The sequence below is a fragment of the Pseudorasbora parva genome, chromosome 5, assembly GCF_024679245.1.
Source record: "Pseudorasbora parva isolate DD20220531a chromosome 5, ASM2467924v1, whole genome shotgun sequence".
NCBI classification, from domain to species: Eukaryota; Metazoa; Chordata; class Actinopteri; order Cypriniformes; family Gobionidae; genus Pseudorasbora; species Pseudorasbora parva.
The window spans coordinates 46146370-46167591 of record NC_090176.1 but is presented as its reverse complement, the minus strand read 5'-3'; the positions used below and the strand labels follow the sequence as shown (position 1 = coordinate 46167591).

The window sequence follows — 21222 nt, the reverse complement described above, 5'->3', positions numbered from 1 at the left end:
GCTCCTTTATGATAGCAGGAATGCATGTCAAAATGCATAACCCTTCAGTTAAAGATTAGGACGTTTTTGTAGATCACCTTGTGAATCAGAAGCCTACTGTGCTGGATCTTGTATGTGAGCTTCATGCAGCCCCCTGCAGGTTTCATTGCATGTAGAAATGGCAGTAAAACTATCAGCTGATGGAGCTTAAGAACCTGTGATGGCTCTGATATGAAAGAAGGAGATTTGTGGTCACTCAACAGGGCTAATTAATTAACCATTTTCTTAGTCCCCCACTAAGCTGCTTGATCGCTTCCAAAACTGTTTGATGTTCAAGGCTGTTTTTAAGAGAGAGTTCCTAATTCTTCCAGTGAGAAACAAGACTTATTGGCAGGCCCACACTGAATCTGCATCAGCAAAATTACACAGAAAGCTCTGCAGATGCCCCCACCCCTTCACAAAGTTATTCATATACTATGCCCTTTAAATTTGATTATGGTTAAAGTGGATTATGCTTACCAATAGTTTTTGGAACAGAATTGATTTCAAATCTTAGACCCTATTCTTTTGTATGTGGAAGTGATCCATCTTAACTTGACGTGAAGCACTTTTTCTAACTACCATTTCCACATTTGGTGTAGTCAGACAAATTCCTCATTTATGTGAGGAATTAAATATTTCTCATTTATGTGAGGAATATTTTTAATTGAACACTCTTGGCAGGTTTGGTTAGATTAAAAAGAACCGGTGCGATTGCTCTGTAAGTGTGGTCCATTTGGATATGAACACAGGACGGAGCAAAGACATCTAAACAAACTAAAAACAGGACTTGACCCTTAAAGGGACAGAGTGCTCAAGCCTACATGGTTCTTCTCATAGGAGATATATGTTGCCCATCACTGCTCGGTAAAGGTGTCGGCACAGTGTTGTCCAAAAATATATATGTTTCGATATGTAATGATATTGAAATATCTGAAACAGTACTCCATTCTGCAGTATTGATACACTGATACAAGCTACGCGTTCCCACTTTCTCTACACCCGTCTCCTCTCACTCTTCTCATTTATCTTTCACCAAACAATCAAATGTACAAAATTATGTAACAATGCCTGCTTTGCAGAGTATTCAGGAAAATGCAGTCGGTTTGAGAATGTAAATAGTTGAGAGAAAACACGTTGTGTAACAGTATGTTGGATCCGTGGCCGTGTATAAGCTCTTAAAGTGACAGCAGCCTAATAAACTTACTGCGGTGTGTCATTCAGAACAAAACACTTGCTGCTCTGCTAAATAACTTTTGTATTTAATTTTTACTATGAAATAGAATCCAGTGTTATTTTACATTTGTCTACTCAAATTTTTCTGTATCATTTCTTACCTGAATACTAATGTAAGACCCACCTGAATAACTTAAAGCCGTGTTTTATTTTTTTATTTGTCTCATTATTCTATTGTAGTTATTTGTGCTATCATTTGCAATTTGTTTATTTGTTCTTATTTTATTACTTTATTATTATTATTTTATTTTTTTGTAAATTGAGTTCAAAAATTCAAATAAAGCCTCCCTTGTGCTGTGTGTAATAGAAAATTACTAAAATTAAAGATAGTAACAACTGCTCTATATGGCGGTATATATGGGAGTTTTCACCATGTTATTGAATATCAATGTGTTTCAATGTATCGTATCAAAATCGGAAAGACCTTGAGTTTCGATGGCGAGTTTCGATGGCGTGCAACGGAGGAATTCCTGGTGCTGTTTTGACTCCTTTACACATTTTAAAAGGTATCCGTGAGTTCTCAGCTGGTGAAACGCCATCAAATGTACACACATATACAAGAGGCACATTTAACCCAGCACACAGCATTGCTCTGGATGTTCAATAAGTTCCGTTGCAAGATATACATCATAAAAGCCTTTTTTCAGTATCTTTGGGTTCAGTCCTAAAAATGACAGTGTGAACGTTAAAAGCAAACTAGGGGGAGACAAAAGAGCACCCTCTATGGCTGATTTTTATATTGATAATGGTTTTGGATATTAACCAGATTTGCAAACAATTTTTTTTTTCTTTTCCATTAAGGTCTATATTTGATCTCCAGGTAATCATAGTTAAAAGAGATACAGTACTAGCAGTTTGGTTGAGCTCGGTGCAGTTTTCTCCAGCATTCCTCCTGTTGGCTTCAGCTGTGATTTAGAGGCTCCTCAAGCTCCTCTGTAACTGCAGTTCCAACATTTCCCACTTACACATAGCGAGGCAGATGAATCAGATCCACAGCGCTCTAACACTGTCCGGTGTGGAATTCAATGTGATAAATGTGCGTTTAAAAAACGGACTGTTATTGAAGTTCAAGGATCATTTGATCTCATGGATGGAAGATGTATTTAGTGTCGCATTGGATTCCACCAGATAAATAAATCAGCATCTCTGCCATTAGAGAGTTTGGCCAGCCGTCGAACGTTGAGATCAACACATGATCCTCAGTATTCTGTTTATGCATTGTGCTTAATTCGCTCAAATATACCAGCGAGTTATGCACAATGCATCAACGGAAATTACAGCCGTGGAGGTAAATGATCTCGCTCGTGAATTTGAGAGTATTTTTTGAGTGCTGTTTAGCTTGTTTACATTCTTGCACCGTGTTTTAGCCCCCGTCGCATCACACCTGGAGATCTTTACCACACATTCATACTGTGAAAAAACTTTTTTTTTCAGGATTGATGGGAATTGTTTTTTTCTTAGAATTTTCTGATCTCTTATCAAGGACTAACCCTCATTTCTACTTAACATACTATTTACATTGTTTGTAACAACCCGTCGTGTGTGACTGCAGATGTTTGAGTTATGACCAGACTTTCAGCACAATTTAGTGTATTTGCTCAATCACCACATCATTACATTTTATTTATATTGACCATCCTGCACTTTAGATCAACCACAGATGTATATATAGCAAAAAATAAATAAAAAATGGCTGAGATTACATACACTATTGTGTAAAAGTTCGGGGTCGGGAACATTTTTTAAAAATAATGTTGACGTTTCTTATGCTCACCATTTATTTGATAAAAATTACAGTATAAACAGTAATAATTTTAAAGAACTGTTTTTATTTATTTATTTGAATATATTTTCAAATGTAATTTATTCCTGTGATGTAAAGCTGAATTTTCAGCATCATTCCTCCAGTCTTCAGTGTCCCATGATCCTTCAGAAATCATTCTAATATGAGGATGTATGGCACAAGAAACACTTCTTATTATTTTCAATGATTAGCATTATCAATTGAACAGTTGTGCAGTCTAATATTTTTCTAGAAACATGTTTTTTTTTCAGGATGCTTTGATTAATACAAAGTTTACATTCAGTTTTTTATAAAAAAAATTACGATGTAGAAGTCTTTACGGTAGTTTTTGATCAGCTTAATGTGTCCTTGATTAATACAAGTATTAATAACCCTAAACTTTAGCTTTTTTCTGTGTATATTTGTAATTTAAAAATAGAATTTTGACTAAAACTTATCCATCATTCACAGAGTACTGCATTCTCTCAGGCCCTTGTTTATTGTAATTTGATTATATTTCAGCTCCATTTAAGAATACATTGCCATTCATTTAGCCGAATTCTCCAGATGTTGCCCTAAATTATCTTGGGAAAATCATTCTGGGCCTGCTCATGCCTATGTTATCCTACCATCATATACACCTAGTTACTTTTCCATTCCGCTTTATGATCCTCAGACAGATAGACTTCCCCCATAATCCTTGTTGACTGCCATGTTAAAAGAGCCACTGTTTTCGAACGGCACCAGAGCAAATGCATTCAAGATGTCCACATTCTCCAGGGTTGTTCAATTAGAGTGCCAGCGAACATGAAATCTGACAAGATAGCCAAAATGTAACCAACATGGGGCTATTTTGACTGGGCTCCAGCTTTTCACGAGGTCACAGCAAATTAGCAGCAATCTTTAAAAGGTTTTCAGGCATTAGCAAGTTGAAGTCTGTCTCCGCCAAATGGTTGGGAGGAGATGCTGACGGAGGCAGAAACATGCGCCACGGCATTCCTGCGTAGAAGCTGAGGCTCTGGGACTGTCGAGAGAGGGGGTTGATTTAGGACCCCTGCAGCATCTTCACAGCCTGCTGCAGTTTAAACGGATGAATGCGTTCGCTCTGCGGAAACAAAGCACCGCCGCTTGCTTGGGTTGTTTATCACTGCAGGTTGGCGGGTGGCACGTTCAGCACACTGGGGCTGATGAAGCACCCGTCATGAAGATTGGGATCGCACTAGTCGGAAAGTACACGGCCGGTTGCAACAAACCACTTAAGATAAGAAATCCCATCATAAACGAATAATCACTAAGGGTTTTCCTAACCGAAGGAGTTTGCTGCAACCAGCTGCAAAGATATATCAGAAAGACTGACATTTTCTATTTGAATACGAATAAGTCTTTGACAATTCAGATGAATTCAGATGAATGCATATGTAGCCCTTTCACCTATGTTCCTCAAGAGTTTTCAACATCCCTCACCTGCGTCTCCTCACACTAGCTCACCTGGTTAGTATCTTAACCAGAGATACGGGGCCAACAAACAGAGCTCAGAGCCTTCTCCGTGGACAGCACGCCAAATAGGCATACTACTGCTATCTGATTATTTGTAAGTGTGAACTCATGAACTGCACAAAAATGTCTTTGCAGTTTCATCACTTCAACAAAAGTAAAACATTTTGAGAAACTGTAAGCAGTTTCTGATGGCAAATGATTTGGCACCTGCTGTTACATTAGTAATGTTGGCCGTAGAGGGTGTACCGTAATGGAATCTTTGGCTTGTTTTCTGCTGCTCTAATGAATTGGCCACTTGGATTGAGGTCGGATTGATATTATGCCAGTGTCACCGTTGTCCATGTGGTTGTGCGATGTATTAAGCAGGCATCTAGAGAGAAAGGACAGTGGTTGAGGGGCTCTCAGATGGGTGGAGATCACTTTTCAAAGCAGCTTTAGCAGAGCTGGCAATCCGTAGACCTGCTAAGAGGCCCACAGGAAGTCATTTGGGGCAGAATTAGTTAAAACATCCTGCCTCTGGGCCACTTTCACACACTTGGGCTTCTATTTTGGCTAAAAGAAGTTGCAGTGATTAAAAACTTAGAGGTTATGAGGAACTATAATGTTCAGTGGCTACAATTTATTTACTTACTAGTAAAGTTCCAGAGACCACGTGGCATTAAACAGAATCATTCAGACAAACCATAATTGCATGTATTAACAGGACACTTTTGTCCTTGATAAACCGATAGGGTTTTTGGAAGGGACATGGGTGAGCCACTAATCAGGAGTCACAAGGAATTTGCTCCGCAGAACTCCGCAGATTTGGAATGCCCGTCATTCAAGTTTGTATACATCTCTGACCCAGTCTATGTTTTTTTATTAAAAATGTTGGTTAACTTGAAAATACTTCCAGCTGCTAATACTAAGAGCATAGTACTCTGGTTTTCCATAGATTTTTTTTGCAAACAAATCGGTCCAGAAAACATGATGAATGTCTGCAGGTTCTGAGCTAGCCAAATGTTGCCTTTTACTGATTCTAGATTGTGGTGTTTGTCTGATTGGATATTCACAGAAGTCTGCAGCAGTTGACCACTAGATTTAGTGATCGAGCCAAATCAATCTGACCAAACCCTGTATAGATGAGGGTCTGTGGTGCGCACAAGTACCAGTGTGGCAAGTTCAGCCAGAAATATGTCTGGATGGTGACTTAATGATTGCTGCATTTTTAAATTTCAGTGCAATCATGTGGCTCTTTTTCCTCACAAGAACGGGTTTCAGAAACCCACCATCGCTGTTGGAGACACGGGATGGCAGGAAACATTGCCACTCGCGCTCCCGTTTGAGGCTTTTTCAGGCTTTGAGGTTCAGCTTTGTGGCTTGCATGGAGTATTGTCCCCAATAATTACTATAACATGCCAGTCCTCCAGTCTGATGTGTTTCTCTTCCTCATATCCTGCCACGATTGTGATGTCACGGTGGACCAACTGACCTTCTTTTTTAGGACAAGAATATCATAAATGACTCTGACTGAGATTTATATATTTTTTGTTAAGTTGTTGGCTAAGGGTATATTTAGTTTGTCTTTGAGCATTATGCATCAGATTGATGTTTTTGGCATTATAACTTCTTGTGCATTAAATGCAATATGTTTCAGTTTTAGAGATGTTCTGTTCCATTCAGTTGTGCTCTGTTGTTTTAAACATGGGATACGCTTTAATTTGATGGTCCGCTTTAGACATTCTACTTACTATACGCAAGTAACTATGTGTCAACTAGCTCTCATTAGAGTATTATTATAGACTGTGGATTGTTAGTATGGGGTTAGTTGTGAGGTTTAGAGTTTGTGTTAGTATATGGGTTGGCAGGATGTTACTTATAGTTATTAGGTAAAAACAGGGGAAAAAAATGAACCTCACTGATTCTTGTGAAAGCTCAAACGTGCTGCATAATATGAGAATGAAACTGACTGATTTCAAGCGAACATGCTTAAGCTTACATTTACCACTACTGATGTGTTAGTTGATGAATGTTTATATGTGAATAAACGCCTATGTAATCTTTTCATCATATAAAGCAATCAAGCCTCTTTAGAAATCTAAACCTCTCAATTCATATGGATTATTTTTACGATCTCTTTATGAACTTTTTGAAGCGTCAAAACATCAGTTGTGTAGCTGTCAATGGAGGGAAAGAAATCGCTCAAATTTCATCAAAAGATCTTTATTTGACAAAAGTGTTACAAGCTTGGAACATGAGCTGCTTTTAAAAACAATATTTGTTTCAAATAATTTTATTTTGAATAATTACGTTAAAATGACGCACAACAGATTTTTTATTGGTGTTTACACGAATACGTACTGTAGGGAAGACTGCAGCTGCTGACTATCCCATGCATTTAAACACAACTGCACTAAACAACAACTCTTCACAAGTCTAGTTTTAGATCTGTTCATGAACAATATGTCTACTTTTCACAGTGATTTGATTTACCACAGGTGTTTTAGGCACAACTCATACTGTGAGGTATATATATATATATATAATGTTTTTAATTAAGTAGTAATTAATACATTTAAAAATATTCAACTGAATGTGCATGAAACATTAAATACTGCCATTTTAAATGCATTTCCACCAAAGAAAATGATTAAACTCTATACATGTGGTGAACATTGAATTGTGGCTGGAGCAGATCCGTTCTTATCGGTCATTCTGGTCGGGTTTAGAGATTGTGTATGTTCATCAGGAAATTCCAGCGGTAGAGAACCAGTGAGTTTATTCCTCCCAGAGTCGCTGAACACGATGTGAAATATTTTGATGGTCGTACGCAGTGCTGATGGGAAACGGAGGCGGGGTTCGTGATCTTCAGGAGTATGTGGAGGTCTTATCAGGGCTCGGTCTCCCTGTGGAATGTTTATAGAAAGCAGGCCCGTTTCAGGGGTTGCTGGCACAGAGCTGCTGTGGGCTTGTTTGCTTTTGCATTTGATTTATGGGCCGGGCAGCGAAATAAAGGCAGGAAACCCAGCACCCAGCCCCACCGCTCTGCTGATATGCAACATCACGCAGCACTAAACCCAGGGCTAAAATCCAGACATTTGCCAAAAAACAACCATCATTTACTTTTTCATTTTTTAGCCTCTCTGAACTTCTCCTCTTTGGACTTCATTTGTTTTGTTGTTCTGGTTTTAAGAATCAGAAATAAAGGGTTTGTGCATTTAAAAAAAAATATATATATATATTTTAACAAATTTTATTTTATTATTAGAATATATTTTTTAAATGATAAGTCTTTACATATTCATAGATTCAGTAAATAGTTTGTTTGGACTGGGGAGAAAGTTGTGAAATTTTGAAGCAGTTTCATTTGTTTTAACCTAAAGTGGGTTAAGGAAATAATCCTTGGTAAAATGATGTAAAAACTTTTCTCACTTAATAAGTCTCCCTAGTAAAACCCTAATTGTAGTTTTTGGATCGGTTTATGTTGATCAGTATCTGTGCGTGTATGAGAGCAATCCATCAATCCCAGTGTTTTGGTTGAGGCATGAGAGGTGAGGATAATTCATCTGGAAGGCCGTTGTCTCCTAAGGTGCAATGACTCGGGACTCCTCCTCACCTGCTTGTGAAGGAGAGTTTCTCTGGCCCATAACTCATATCTTGTGTGTTAAATGCAGAAGGCTCTGGCCTGTTTCAACCTGCCGTGTTTCACTGATAGCAAACAACCAGCTCATTCTCTGGAAGGTCAACAATCCCAATTCATGCTAGATCATAGTGAGATCATGTTTTATGCGTGTTGTAGATTTGGAATTATGGAGCCGTTTTCCTGACAGTGTTGTGATGGCTTCTCACAGTTTAAGACCAAAGACTGAGTCTCAGTAATTGTCCTTAGTTATAAGTCTCTCGTGATTGGAGATTAACCTTTTGCTTTGGCTCAGTAGTTTTTTGAGGAAATGACTCTGCTATTTTTCCATTCCTCCATGGCATGGCAAAGCCAGTGAATTGTAAACAGACAGTACATTATGGCTTAATATTAGCGACTCTGAGGGCTGTGCTGTTCCTCTTCTGAAAATGTAAGGAAATAGTGTGTGCAGACAACCTGGTCTCACAGAATTCCGTGAAATGAACACGGACCTTTAACTCAAAAATCTGCGGTAGTTTCACGGAATCGCCGAAAATTCCGTGATGAGTCCACGGAAGTGATGGCTATGTATTTCAGTGGGTGCGTTTACATGCACACCAGTGAGTGTATACACCGATAACTCCAAAAAATCAGCTTATTGAAATAACCAGTTTTCCCCGTTTACATGCAAACCAGTAAACGGACAACGCAAGTAAACCGCGTTTACATGACTATTTATAAACCGGGTTATTTCCTTGTAGTGCTGTCAAAAATAATAATGTCCGTATATCTGACTATGAGGTTTTCAAATGTTACGTCAGTTGTGATGTTAAATAAAGCGTGCACCGTGTCATCGGGAGATTTACGGCTCATATTATCACTTATGAAGTTATGCAGCATTTTGACGTAACCTCTTCTACTTCTGCTGCATGAGATGAGAACACCTCTTTACAATTTTCTAGGTCTTAAACGAGTCTGCGTTTGTGATATATGTCCTTATTTCATGCAAAACGCTAGCTCGCTCTGTCTGGATGCGTTTAAATCCGCTGTAAATTTGCGTTTTTGTCACCTATCACACATGCGCACTTCAATAAGCCGACAGAATGCAGGTTAATGCGTTTACATGCAGTGCGAAATCGAGGTAAGAGGCAAAAAACTACCTGTCCCGACCAGATTATTCTTACACCGTTTATGACCTTAATCCGATAAAAGAAAACGGGTTACCGCGTTTACATGACCATGTTCATTATCGGCTTATTGGGCATAATCGGCTTAAGAACGTGCATGTAAACACACCCAATGACAGGCAGCATCCATGGTCCACACACGGATTCCCTCTTCCAACACCTTATTCGTCAGTTTAATTCAGTCAGCATAATTTTATTTACTTTTATTTTCTTTTTATTCAGACACGTTTTGAACACGTAACTCAATCCCTTCCCTAAACATACCCATTTGTGTATTATAAAAAACAGGATATAACAGGCAGATACACAGATACGGCAGACACAGTTTATTCAGAAACTACAAATATCCCAAGTGTTCCGAGGCCAAACGATTGATTTCTCTGAAGAAAATCCCCAAAAGCGATCAGAACGTCGAGTCCATCCACTGAATATTAATACATTACAAATATTGCCGCCGGAAGAAACATCTCGTCAGCTTTGACAGCATTGGCTGTCGTGTGTTGCATGACCAATTGCGTCATTACGTCAGCTTTGATTGTAAAATGCCATTGGCTGTCGTGTGTCTCGTGACCGATCGGGTCATCATGCTGTCGTTTGTATAGTTTGAATGAGAAATTTGAATGAGTGCGTGTGTGTGGAGCGCGATCATCATTTCAACGATGAAAACATTAACTCTTTCCCCGCCAAACACGGAAATTTCCGTTATTTGTGAGAAAACGCTTCCAGGCCAATAACGGAATTTTCCGGGTTTCTGTGTTTTCACTGTCGGGTGCTAGGGGGTGCTATTGTGCATCTTCTGAATGAGTCCTGAATCTCCTGATCAAAACACACGCGAGTAAGACGCAGTGAAACGAGCGATCGCATGTAATCATATGCATTTTAAAAATAACGCGATCATCCTCATTAAACAGCATATGAATCAAAACTGCCTAATGTTACTGAATGAGATGTGGACCCAGGACGAGCCACAGGACTGTGTAAGCATTAGGGGTGTTGATGGACTCGATCTACTCCGTCTGTGTTTGATCATCGCTCTGAATCTGATCTGGAAACAGTCTTTCACAAAAATTAGATTTTCTCAGCTTTTTGTTCAAAATGTTGCTTTTTTTATGAAACCTACCCATATTCAAGTGTTGATAAAAAAGGAATGCATGAAGCTAGAATAAAACGATTTTTTTTTTGGTTTAAAAGAAGAGGGTCAGCTCTTTATTTTGATATATTGCATTCTCAGATATTCATTAAACAAAATATTCTATGGGCTATTACATTTTGATGAAAATTGTCAAAAACCCTGGCGGTGGCTGGCAACTTTTTTTAAAAATGCTGACAGGGAAAGAGTTAAGATCAACTACATGAAGATATCGTATGACTTAAGAAGACTTGGAATGCAACATGAGTTAATACTTCTATACTGTTTCTGGTCCGTTTTTGCAATAAATAACTGTCTGTGACTGTAGTCTACATTTATTTGCCTGTTATGTGTTTTATATTGTTGAGAGTGGGTAGGTTTAGGGTAGGAGTGGAGTTAGTTGCTCCGAAATATAAAAGTAGGCTATAAATATTCATAAAATCATGTCTACTTTTACAAATGCAAATAATTAAATGTGTGTTGGGAATCTGTTTGTGGACCACGGATGCTGCCTGTCATTGACTTACATAGGCATCACTTCTGTGGACCCATCACAGATTTTTTGGCGATTCCGTGAAACTACCACAGATTTTTGAATTAAGGGTCCGTGTTCATTTCACAGAATTCTGTGAGACCAGGTTGGTGCAGACTTTAACGTGATTAACTCTTTTTTACTTAAAAATATATATATACACATTCCTGGTCACATCATACATAATTTCTCAGCGCATGCCCGTTTTTAAAATAAAAATGTCAAAACTTCTCCTGAACTTCTGAAATGACTTTCAAAAACCAATCCAGGTGTTAAACAAAATAAAGTCGAGGAAAACCTGGAAATATCAGGGGTAAAGAAATATTACTCTCCTACCCTGAAAAAGTCATGGGAAATTTCCATAGTGAATGTATTTTTGTAGTTATGCTCAGGTTTAACAATTACTTTAGAAAAGATCCTGAAATGATGTGGTGATGATTATTTATAAAAAGTCATTATTCTGTAATCATCACCAAAGCCATGGAAATTCATTTGGTCTTGAAATACATTATACCATATCAAGCTTCCTTAGTCAAACAAGTATCTCTCTATGTGTGTGTTTCTTTGACTTATGTTGGATGAGTTCTGCATGGTTCAGTGTGGTTTCTACAATTTCATTTCCTAAACTTTATTTCGGAGGAATGGTTCAGCTAAAAATGAAATTAGCATCATGAACAAATTGAATTTTGCTCTGTTCCTAATGGCATAGCAGACTAGGAATATGGTGCCCTTTTTGGAACTTGACAGCCATGGACGCTGGAGCATTTCCTTTTGTGTTTCATGAAAGAAAGGAAATATATGGTTGGAACAACATGAGGGTGAGAAAATAATGTCTAAGGGCATTTACCCAACTGGCTTGTTTGGAGCGCTTGATTCAGAACCTGATGCTTTTCTCCCTTCGTTCGGCTCATTTAGGCATATGGGAACAAGGCAAAAATTGATCCGAGAATGCCTGAAAGAGGTGGTCTTGGCTTGTTTGAGCTTTGCTTGTGGCGAAAAAGAAATCGATATCACAAATCGTGGGTTAACCTGGAGAAAAAATTCTAAATTGAAATTTGCACATTGTAGTCTTTGAAATAAAAGGCTTTTTGTTCACAATGTTACTTTTTTATGATATGTACCTATTCTAGTGTTGATTTAAAAAAAAAAAAAAAAGGCTTTGTTCTTTCATTTGATTTATTGCTGATAGATATGCATACAACACAATACTCTGGGGGGTGTAGAACATGTGTGGCTGTGGCTGGCCCCTTTTTAAATAAATCACTGGCAGGGAAAGAGTTAAAAAAGGTTGTGATGTTTTTTTTTTTTCCTTCTCCAGCACACATGATGCGGGCTGCTGTCTGAATGCAACAGGTCTCAGTTTAATCTTGTTAACGCAAGCATGCGAGGAATGCAACAACACAATTACCGCTCATTATGTAATATTCATTTGTACACTCCAGTGTTATCAACACACATCCACTCCCCTTTTTGTCTCGTTCCTGCGCTCGCTTTGTTTCTCTTTCTTTTCCATACAGAAAGCGCACTGACAGAGGCTTTGCATTAGTGACATGCCAGCCAAGAAGTTTGGAAGTTTTTTTTCGTGCTTTTCTCCCCTCTCATCTTCTCTGTTATACTTAATACCAGTCAAAAGTTTGGAAACTATGCAAACTTGTTGCAGCCACAGAATATAAAATAAAAATGTCTATCTCACTATTCTGACTTTATAACTTGCAATTGCGAGGTGAATATTGCACCAACCTGTCATGTCTATCGTCACCTTTGTTTTTTAAAGGCTTACTCACCTTTTTGGATAACCACAGGATGATTGCCAGGGCTATTTTCAGCATTGCGGTTGCCCACCAGTAGACCTGCGGTTATCACCTTTTGTATGTTCACCTGCACCCTTGCTGCGGTTTGAGAGGCCTGACACGAACCATTTACCAGAGGTTACGCTCGGGGTAGACCGCCTCAGGATGTGTCAGAATGATTTACACGACTAAATCGTGATGTAAATACCAGCAACAACCTGCTTCTGTTGCCAACATGATGAATCCAGCTCTCAGGGTGCTTGTTTTGACACATGAGGATCTAAGGGGATGCATGTTCATCAGTTTCGTTATGTGACGCGATGACGTCCCGCTAAAGAGTGCCATTGTTTGTTGTCTGTATTGTATTAGTTACTAAACACTATAAAGCTGTCTTTTGACAGTTAAGCCATCCGTTTTCTTGCATTGAGACGGGCTCCTTCAGGACTTCTAGCCAAATTGTAATGTCCTCGTCCGCCCCGTGTCATAGGATTAGGGTCAGTGCTTCCGTGAAAGACTGGGTGATAAACCTTAAAGGGGATGTGTAATGCAATTTCATGCATTCTGACTTATTTACACTGTTAAAGAGTTGGATTCTCAAAAAGTTTCAAAAAGTAAGTTGGATATATGACAGAGTATTTTTTTTTTCAGTATGGCCCTGTGTTATGTCATAAAGGGGTGAACTCCTTGTATGGGCACTTCTCTCACATGAACGCGTGTCCGCCAACCAGAGCGAGAGCAAGAGCGTGCGCCCATCAACAAGCTTCATTTGGGTTACTGGAGCCGTCGGCAGCGCTGTCATTTTGTTTGTTAGAACACAAAATCAACATTGTCACTAAAGAAGTGTGTTTCTGGGAAAGATAACCTTGCTCAGCTTCCCAAAGAATCCAATGTTAAGGGAACAGTACACAGTTTGTTTTTCAGGAGCAGCAACAGGTGTGTGTGTGTGTGTGTGTGTGTGTGTGTGTGTGTGTGTGTGTGTGTGTGTGTGTGTGTGCTTGTGACTCTTTAGCTTCGCCCACTACACGTCTCCATGAGCTCTGCTGTTTTCGGAAATAATCGGTACAGCGTATCTGACTTTTATAAAAATTAAAACAAATCTAAAGACTTTTAAAACTAAAGACTCTCTGGAGATATGAAGGATGCAATACTACTCTATATAGGTACTCAAGATTGACATGAGATTGGCAGAAACTGTATGTGTTATGAACCCTTTAAAAATAATATCTTTAATCTGATGAATAGCTGTTTTCAGCCTTTAAATGGTATGCTTTTTTATATAGTTTGCTCTGAAAAGTCATTTTAGACCATTCGCTTTAAAACATTAAAAGTGTGCGCATATGTATATGTATATAAAAACAGCACTACTAAAACAATGCATTTAAAATTGAATGCAATTGAAACTAGCAGAGACAATTTTTCAAAAGTTAAAAGGAAAATGTAATCATTGTTTACATTTCTTTATATTGTTTTATACTTTAATATTTACAGTATAATGTTTCATTTGATACCCCTGACAATTATTTGCAATGTAATTGCAAATAAAATCATATTAAATGTATCGCTCAGCCCTACTTCGGTTGCTCTTCCCGAATGACCTTTGAAAGAGAAATCTTCAGGGTTCTGTTTCAAACATTCCAGGCATCTTCAGAAACATGAAGGCATGCCGGGTCGGGCCAGATCTCAGTGCAGACATAAGGTGTTTGTTAGTTATGGATAGCAGGTGGACCGGCTGTCATCAGCAGGTGCCTGCAGGCTGAGTTAGGCCAGGTGATGGAATCTGGTCTGGAGATAGACCAGGCCTGTGATAGGAGACTGGAGAAAAGCTTAGAGCAGAGCTCTGAGACGGACTGAGATTAGGGAGAGATTTACGTTTATCACTCAAGTACATTGGAGTGGTACAGTGATCTTATTAGGTCTGGCTGGAGATAAGGATGTGTATGGCATCCATGCAAGTTTGTGCCAGGTCGGAACGGACTGTCAACATATTCCAAGACTTAGTCTAAAAAAATCAATAAAAACAGAGATGATGTTAGAAGAACAACAATGATGATAATAAATGTATAATATATTTGTATGTACTATATATTTGTCATGGTGTTAGTTATGTCTTAAGTGGTGTAGAGAAAAAGTGCACATGTAACAGTATATTGGATCTGTGCAGTTCTTGTGACAGCAGCCTAATAAACCTGCTTCCGTATGTGTCCTTAATGTTGGTAAATGCATTTATAAAGTGCTTTCAACACTTACCATGGCCACCAAACCACTTTACATATTGTCTCACATTCACCCATTCATTCACTCATTCACACACCGACGGCGGAGTCAGCCATGTAAGGTGCCATCCAGCTCGTCGGGAGCAGTTGGGGTTAAGTGTCTTGCTCATGGACACCTCGACACTCAGGTAGAACCGGTGATATGAACCAGTGAGCCAGCCACTGCTGGCCCCCATGTTAATGTTAATTAGCTACATGTTAATTGATGTTAATCAAACTACAAAAGACAGAGAAAATCGCTCACTGCTCTTGACAAACTTTTGTATCTTAATAAGAATCAGTATATGAAGACTTCAGATGCAAAAGTTGCTAAACGCCACCGCCATCAAAAATGAGAACGAGACTGAGCGAATGCTCTCCTCACATAGTATGCGTTCAGCAAATACTTTCATTTCAAATCCTGCGGTTGTGTTAATATATAAAAAATATGCTAATTTAAAAGAGAAAATATCAGATGGATGAAGACTTCATGTATTTACTTCATACACATATTTAATTCATATTCATACGGTTGATTATTCCATTTCTGTTGTTAAATAAAACTTAATATAGGCCTACCCGTGACTCTAAAATCCTCTGGTTTACACTAACATTAAAATGACACTTAACATTTTGTCATACTTTTTTTTTTCTTCAAGACCGGTCCAAACTTTTTAAAGTCAGTTATACAAAAAGGTAGATCGGTCTATCTTGAATCAGAAAAATGAGACTTCTTGACTAATTGCCAGTTGGTCAAATGAGTTCGTAAGACTTAGCCTAAGTTTATGCCACTGGCCACAGACTTTTAATGTGATTTCCGACCGTTGTATATATCTTCTGCTGTTTTAACTGTAAGCTTTACTAATGGTCTAAAAACAGTGTATCCATGTTTCTCTTACTTATCTAAAATGTGGGATGTCAGCTTGCCTAAATTTGTTGTTTCAGTCTTATCAGTCTTCCTGTTTATAGTGGTTGATCATTTGTGTTTAGAGTGCGTTTGGATATGCTGAGACCTGTAGTGAGAAAAAACAAGAGATTTTCAGTGTTTATGTGCTTTACAGCTCCACATCCACAGCTGGAATAACATATTTTAGCAGGAAGTCAAATCAAACAGAAGCTCTAGTCATGCTTAAAGTCTCATGTCCCTTATTAAGGAGAAAACTTCCTGTTCGCATAGTGAAAGTATGAGGCATTGTTACCCTGTAAACAGTAATCCAGAACTTTTGCATGGCGATTTTTCTTTTTTCTATTTTTTTTCTAGAATAAATCTAGGTTTTTTCATTCCCTGAAGATTTGAATTGTACAGACCAATGCATTAAGTCTTTATGCATGCTCTTTGCTAAATATGATGCCTTCTTAAGCACAACCAATACGAGAACAAGACACGTGATCTTCAGGCGCAGGACACCTGTTAAACTATAAACTCAGTTAGTTGGCTCAGCACCTTTTTCATGAACACTTTATCAATGACAAGTCGAGGTCACTGATAAATGTAAAACTTACATTGGGAAATCTGATGTGCTCCGTCAGCATTAAGACGAGCAATTAAATGGACCGAGCAAATTTAACACAAATGCCAGATGGTTGAAAAGAACACACATATATATTCAGCTGTCAAAACAAATGGTAAGAGCCGATGGCTTCCAGACCATTTCAAATTCCTCACTTTCATCTGAATCAAATTTTGCAATGACACGCTTGACCTTTGCGAATTCATACATTGTTGTCCTTGAAATGACACAAGTGAAATCTGACCCAAGTTGCCTTGACTTTATTTATTTAGCACAGTTGTCCTCAACCAGCGATAAATAAACCAGCATTGTGTTTGTCCGTGGTAAAACCACTGTAATGCACAGCCTCTTTTGGCTTATTGCCTTGGTATACAACAGAGCATGCACGCAACACTGTATCCCACAATGCCATGTGTTTGACTTGACCTTCCAGGTGTAGTGTGATGAATGAACTGATAATATCGGCCATGATATGTCCTTCTTGACTCTTTCAATTAACTCTTGATTATTTGAGTCATTGGGCACACTGAAGAGCATGGTGCAGATGCCCTTAGGTTGTGTCCAGATCCACTTTTGCAAGTTTACGATGGGAAAAAAAACGATCGACGCACCCGAGACAGGGAGACAGGGAGCCAGAGAGACAGGGAGACAGAGAGACAGGGAGCCAGAGCGACAGGGAGCCACAGAAGCAGAGAGACAGGGAGCCAGGGAGCCAGGGAGCCAGAGAGACAGAGCGACAGGGAGCCACAGAAGCAGAGCGACAGGGAGCCAGGGAGCCAGGGAGCCAGGGAGACAGGGAGACAGGGAGACAGGGAGACAGGGAGACAGAGAGACAGAGAGACAGAGAGACAGAGAGACAGAGAGACAGAGAGACAGAGAGACAGAGAGACAGAGAGACAGAGAGACAGAGAGACAGAGAGACAGAGGGTGCGTTCACACTTGTCATGTTTGGTTCGATTAAAACGAACCCTGGTGCGGTTGCTCGGTTAGTGCGGTTCATTTGAACATATGTGAATGCTGCCACCCGAACTCTGGTGCGCACCAAACAAGCGGACCGAGACCGCTAAAAAGATGGGTCTCGGTCCGCTTCCAAACGAACTCTGGTGCGGTTCGATTGATATATGAACGCAACACGGACCAAAGACATGTAAACGGACCAAAAACCGGACGTAATGTCACAAGATGCCACGCATAATGCAGCTGATTTGACGACGCGGAAAGATCGGTGTACGTTATCCAAAATGAGTAACTTTAACGTTAGAGGGCAAACGTAGAGCAACGAGGAAGAGCCTAATCAATATTTGGTCTGACGAGCATGTTTCGAAAATGCTAGAAAAAACACACAAAAAGCATACCTGGCTCTTCTCATCAAAGTTCCTGTGTTGCCCATTATTAGCAGGTACAGACGACAGAACGGCCGTCTCTTTTGCGCAACAGAGGAAATCCTGCTGCTGTTTTGAATGTTTTGAACATTTTATGAGCTCTTCATGAGTTCTCAGCGGGTAAAAATAATGCCACATGTACACGCATAAAATGATCGAGTTTAATCCAGCACACAGCATTGTTTTGAACATTTCATGAGCTCTTCATGAGTTCTCTGGTAAAAAATAATGCCATGTGTGTTACACGCATAAAATGATTGCGTTTAATCCAGCACACAGCGTTGTTTTGAATGTTGTGAACATTTCATGAGCTCTTCATGAGTTCTCTGGTAAAAAATAATGCCATATGTACACGCATAAAATGCCCGCGCGTGTAATCCGCACACAGCATTGCTTTGCATGTTCGGTAAACGAGCTCCTACGTCATATAAACCGACCAGTCAGGTTGTGAGCGTCTCCCTGTGCCTTTGGTTCGGTAACTTTAGGTGCGCTGTTAAAAATGCCCGTGTGAACGCTAAGCGGACCAGGACTATTATGTTTGTTTTTGTTTTTTGGTCCGGACCAAACTAACCAAACGAACCGAACTACAAGTGTGAACGCACCCAGAGAGACAGGGAGACAGGGAGACAGAGAGACAGAGAGACAGAGAGACAGAGAGACAGAGAGACAGAGAGACAGGGAGACAGGGAGACAGGGAGACAGGGAGACAGGGAGACAGAGCTTGTGTGAGTTAGGCTACCTCTGTGTGTCACTAAACAGCGCTGTTATTACCTTGCTAGTGAAAAAATCTCATGTGTAGCCTTCAAGGTTGCTTTGTTGTTGTTTTTTGTCCTGTAATTTCCGTTATTACTGTTAACTATGTGAAGTGATATGTAACTGTAATGCGGTCGAGAGAGCTTCCTGGAACACGTTCGCTGTGCGTTTCCCAGAAAATAATTGCACACCTCAGAACGTTCATCAGCCAATCAGATTGAAGCATTCAATCTAGTATAACTTGAATTAATAAATAATATTTTTATTGAAAGAAATAACTTGACAGTATATAAACCCTAAAAAATCTAGAAAGAGTAAAGTTGCTGGGCGTTGTCTGTTGAATTGAAGCATTCGTCATTGTTGAATGTGAATGGTTTAGTCTTTGACTGGCTATAGGCAGCTGCCTGTGCTTTTAGACGCAGCTGTGGAGAAGTGCAAGGAGGCTTCCTGTTTGTGCACAACTCCAGTTCCTTTAGATCCAATTTTGCCTGGAAACAGTTTTTCTTAATGCTCTAGGAGAAGCAGTGCCAGAAATTATGCTCCGCCATCCTGTTTGTGAAGCACAGAGCTCATTTGTTCATGGGAGGCGGGATATTAGCTGTGGCAGTGGTCTGAGCAGCAATCCTATTATAATGAGCTTCAGCAGATTGGGAGTTCCGACAAAGCAAATCCCTTTTAAACATCAGTGACTTTCCAATCCTGGTTATGAAATGGTGAATGTGAGGGTAGCGCTCCCGTTTGCCTGTTTTCACACTGTTTTCCTCTTTCTAAAACATGAATCTATGATGTTAGTTTAGTATCATGTCATAGTATATTTTGAATTGGCTTTTACTTATTTTATTTTCAGTTTAATTTGTTTTATTCTAATTTTAGTTTGTTTGAGTAAGTTTGTGCTTTTTATTTTAAGTTTTTTTAATGCTTCTGTAGATGTAAAATACGGTTTTTAATTTAATTTAATTTAATTTAATTTAATTTAATTTAATTTGTAAACAACAAATTAAAACAAAGTGTAAATGATAAATTAAGTTAAATTAATACTTATTATATAATATAATATATAATATAATTTAATTATAAATTAAATGTATATGTATGTGTGTGTATATAAGGAATTAGGAATGTCAGTTGCCTGTCAGTTTGAATTGTCCATTAGTTGTTTTAAATGAAGAAAGTATTATTGCTACAAAATGAACTACAATATTGGTCTGGCTAATATAACTGAAACAAATAAGATGAAATAAGAATAAATTAATTCTAAATAGAAATATTAATTTAAAGCTTTTTGATGTATTGAGAACATTGCAATAAAAGCTAAATTAAAATAAATAAATAAAAATTATAGTATATAATAATGAAAAAATATGATTGGGATGGAGTTGCATATACACTGTAAAAAAAAAAAAAAAATAGAATCAGGCCCCAATTGAAATTTTCTAGTTATTGATCGCATCTAAATTTTTCAGTTGGCCAAATAGATTTTCTGTGAATTGATGCAATTTAATTCACAGAAATTCAATTTGGCCAACTATTTTTTTTTTTTTTTTTTTACTGTGATCCGTCACTAGAACATTTTCAATTGGGGCCTGCTTTTTTCTGCAGTGAATTTCTGGTGTGTGTTTGTGTGAAAGGTGCCAGGTGTTTTTGTGGCCATATGTTTAAAATCAAAATATAATTCACAATAAAGATCCTTATCGGGCACAATTCATCCATTGCTGTTTTTCCAAATGAAAGAAAAATGTTTTTCTTGGTAACCTTTTATCCAAATGTAATAAGTTGCACCGCTAGTGTCATGAATTCTTCTTTAGTCTCTGTTTTTCATTCCATCTCTCCGCTCAGGAAACGCCTACTTTCTTACAACCCCATCAATGAATAAAATAAAGTCTGTCCTGCATTTTGTTCTTGTTGAATGTCACATTCCCCCTTGGAAATGTCATATTCCAGAAGTAAAATGTGTCGACATGCTATGTTGACTTGAAAGGCCTTGACGTGTGTGTTCTCTGTGTGTTGCAGGTATCCTCCTCCTGCGTTCCTGTTGCCAACTATGAACTGGTAAGAACGTCTGTGGTTGTTTTGATGACCCTTTTTTGATCGTTTCCTAGAACAGTCGTCTCTCAGAATCTGCTCTGTTAATCAGATTGATGATAAAGAGATTGTTTGCCTATTTTGTAGGCCAGAACGTATCATCCCACAACCATTAATATTTATAAGAAGGAAATAAAAGCTTGGGGTCTTCGGTTCAGATCTCTCCCAAGACCTAAATAAGCCAGGGGGAATAACAAAGCATGAGCGATAGCATAGTGAGCATTCCTTTTTTGGTTTGAATTGTGTTTTTGGTCTCCAAAAGATCTAAGATGTACGCTCGCCTGCACAAGGCAAGCCAGAATCCATCATTACTCTACCCACGTTCCTGAGAAGTCTCTTGTTGTGCACAGTCCTCAAAATAAAACTCATGTTTTTAGTTGTTTTGGGGGGAAATTTTGGCTTTCATCAGTTGGACAGAGTTTAGTTTATTATCCTCGTTCCCTCAATCGCGTCCCAGATAAAGTATGGAATT

General features: G+C 38.7%; 1 protein-coding gene across 9 annotated transcripts in view; it reads left to right on the top strand.

Moving 5' to 3' along the window:
• Nucleotides 1–21222, top strand: part of tns1b (tensin 1b) — a 288631-nt gene that overhangs the window by 160612 nt on the left and 106797 nt on the right. For all 9 annotated transcript variants that reach the window (XM_067444489.1, XM_067444488.1, XM_067444483.1 and 6 more), the window contains one exon: nt 20679–20717. In XM_067444489.1, coding sequence (XP_067300590.1) covers nt 20679–20717 — 39 coding nt within the window. The remainder of the gene's footprint in view (nt 1–20678; nt 20718–21222) is intronic.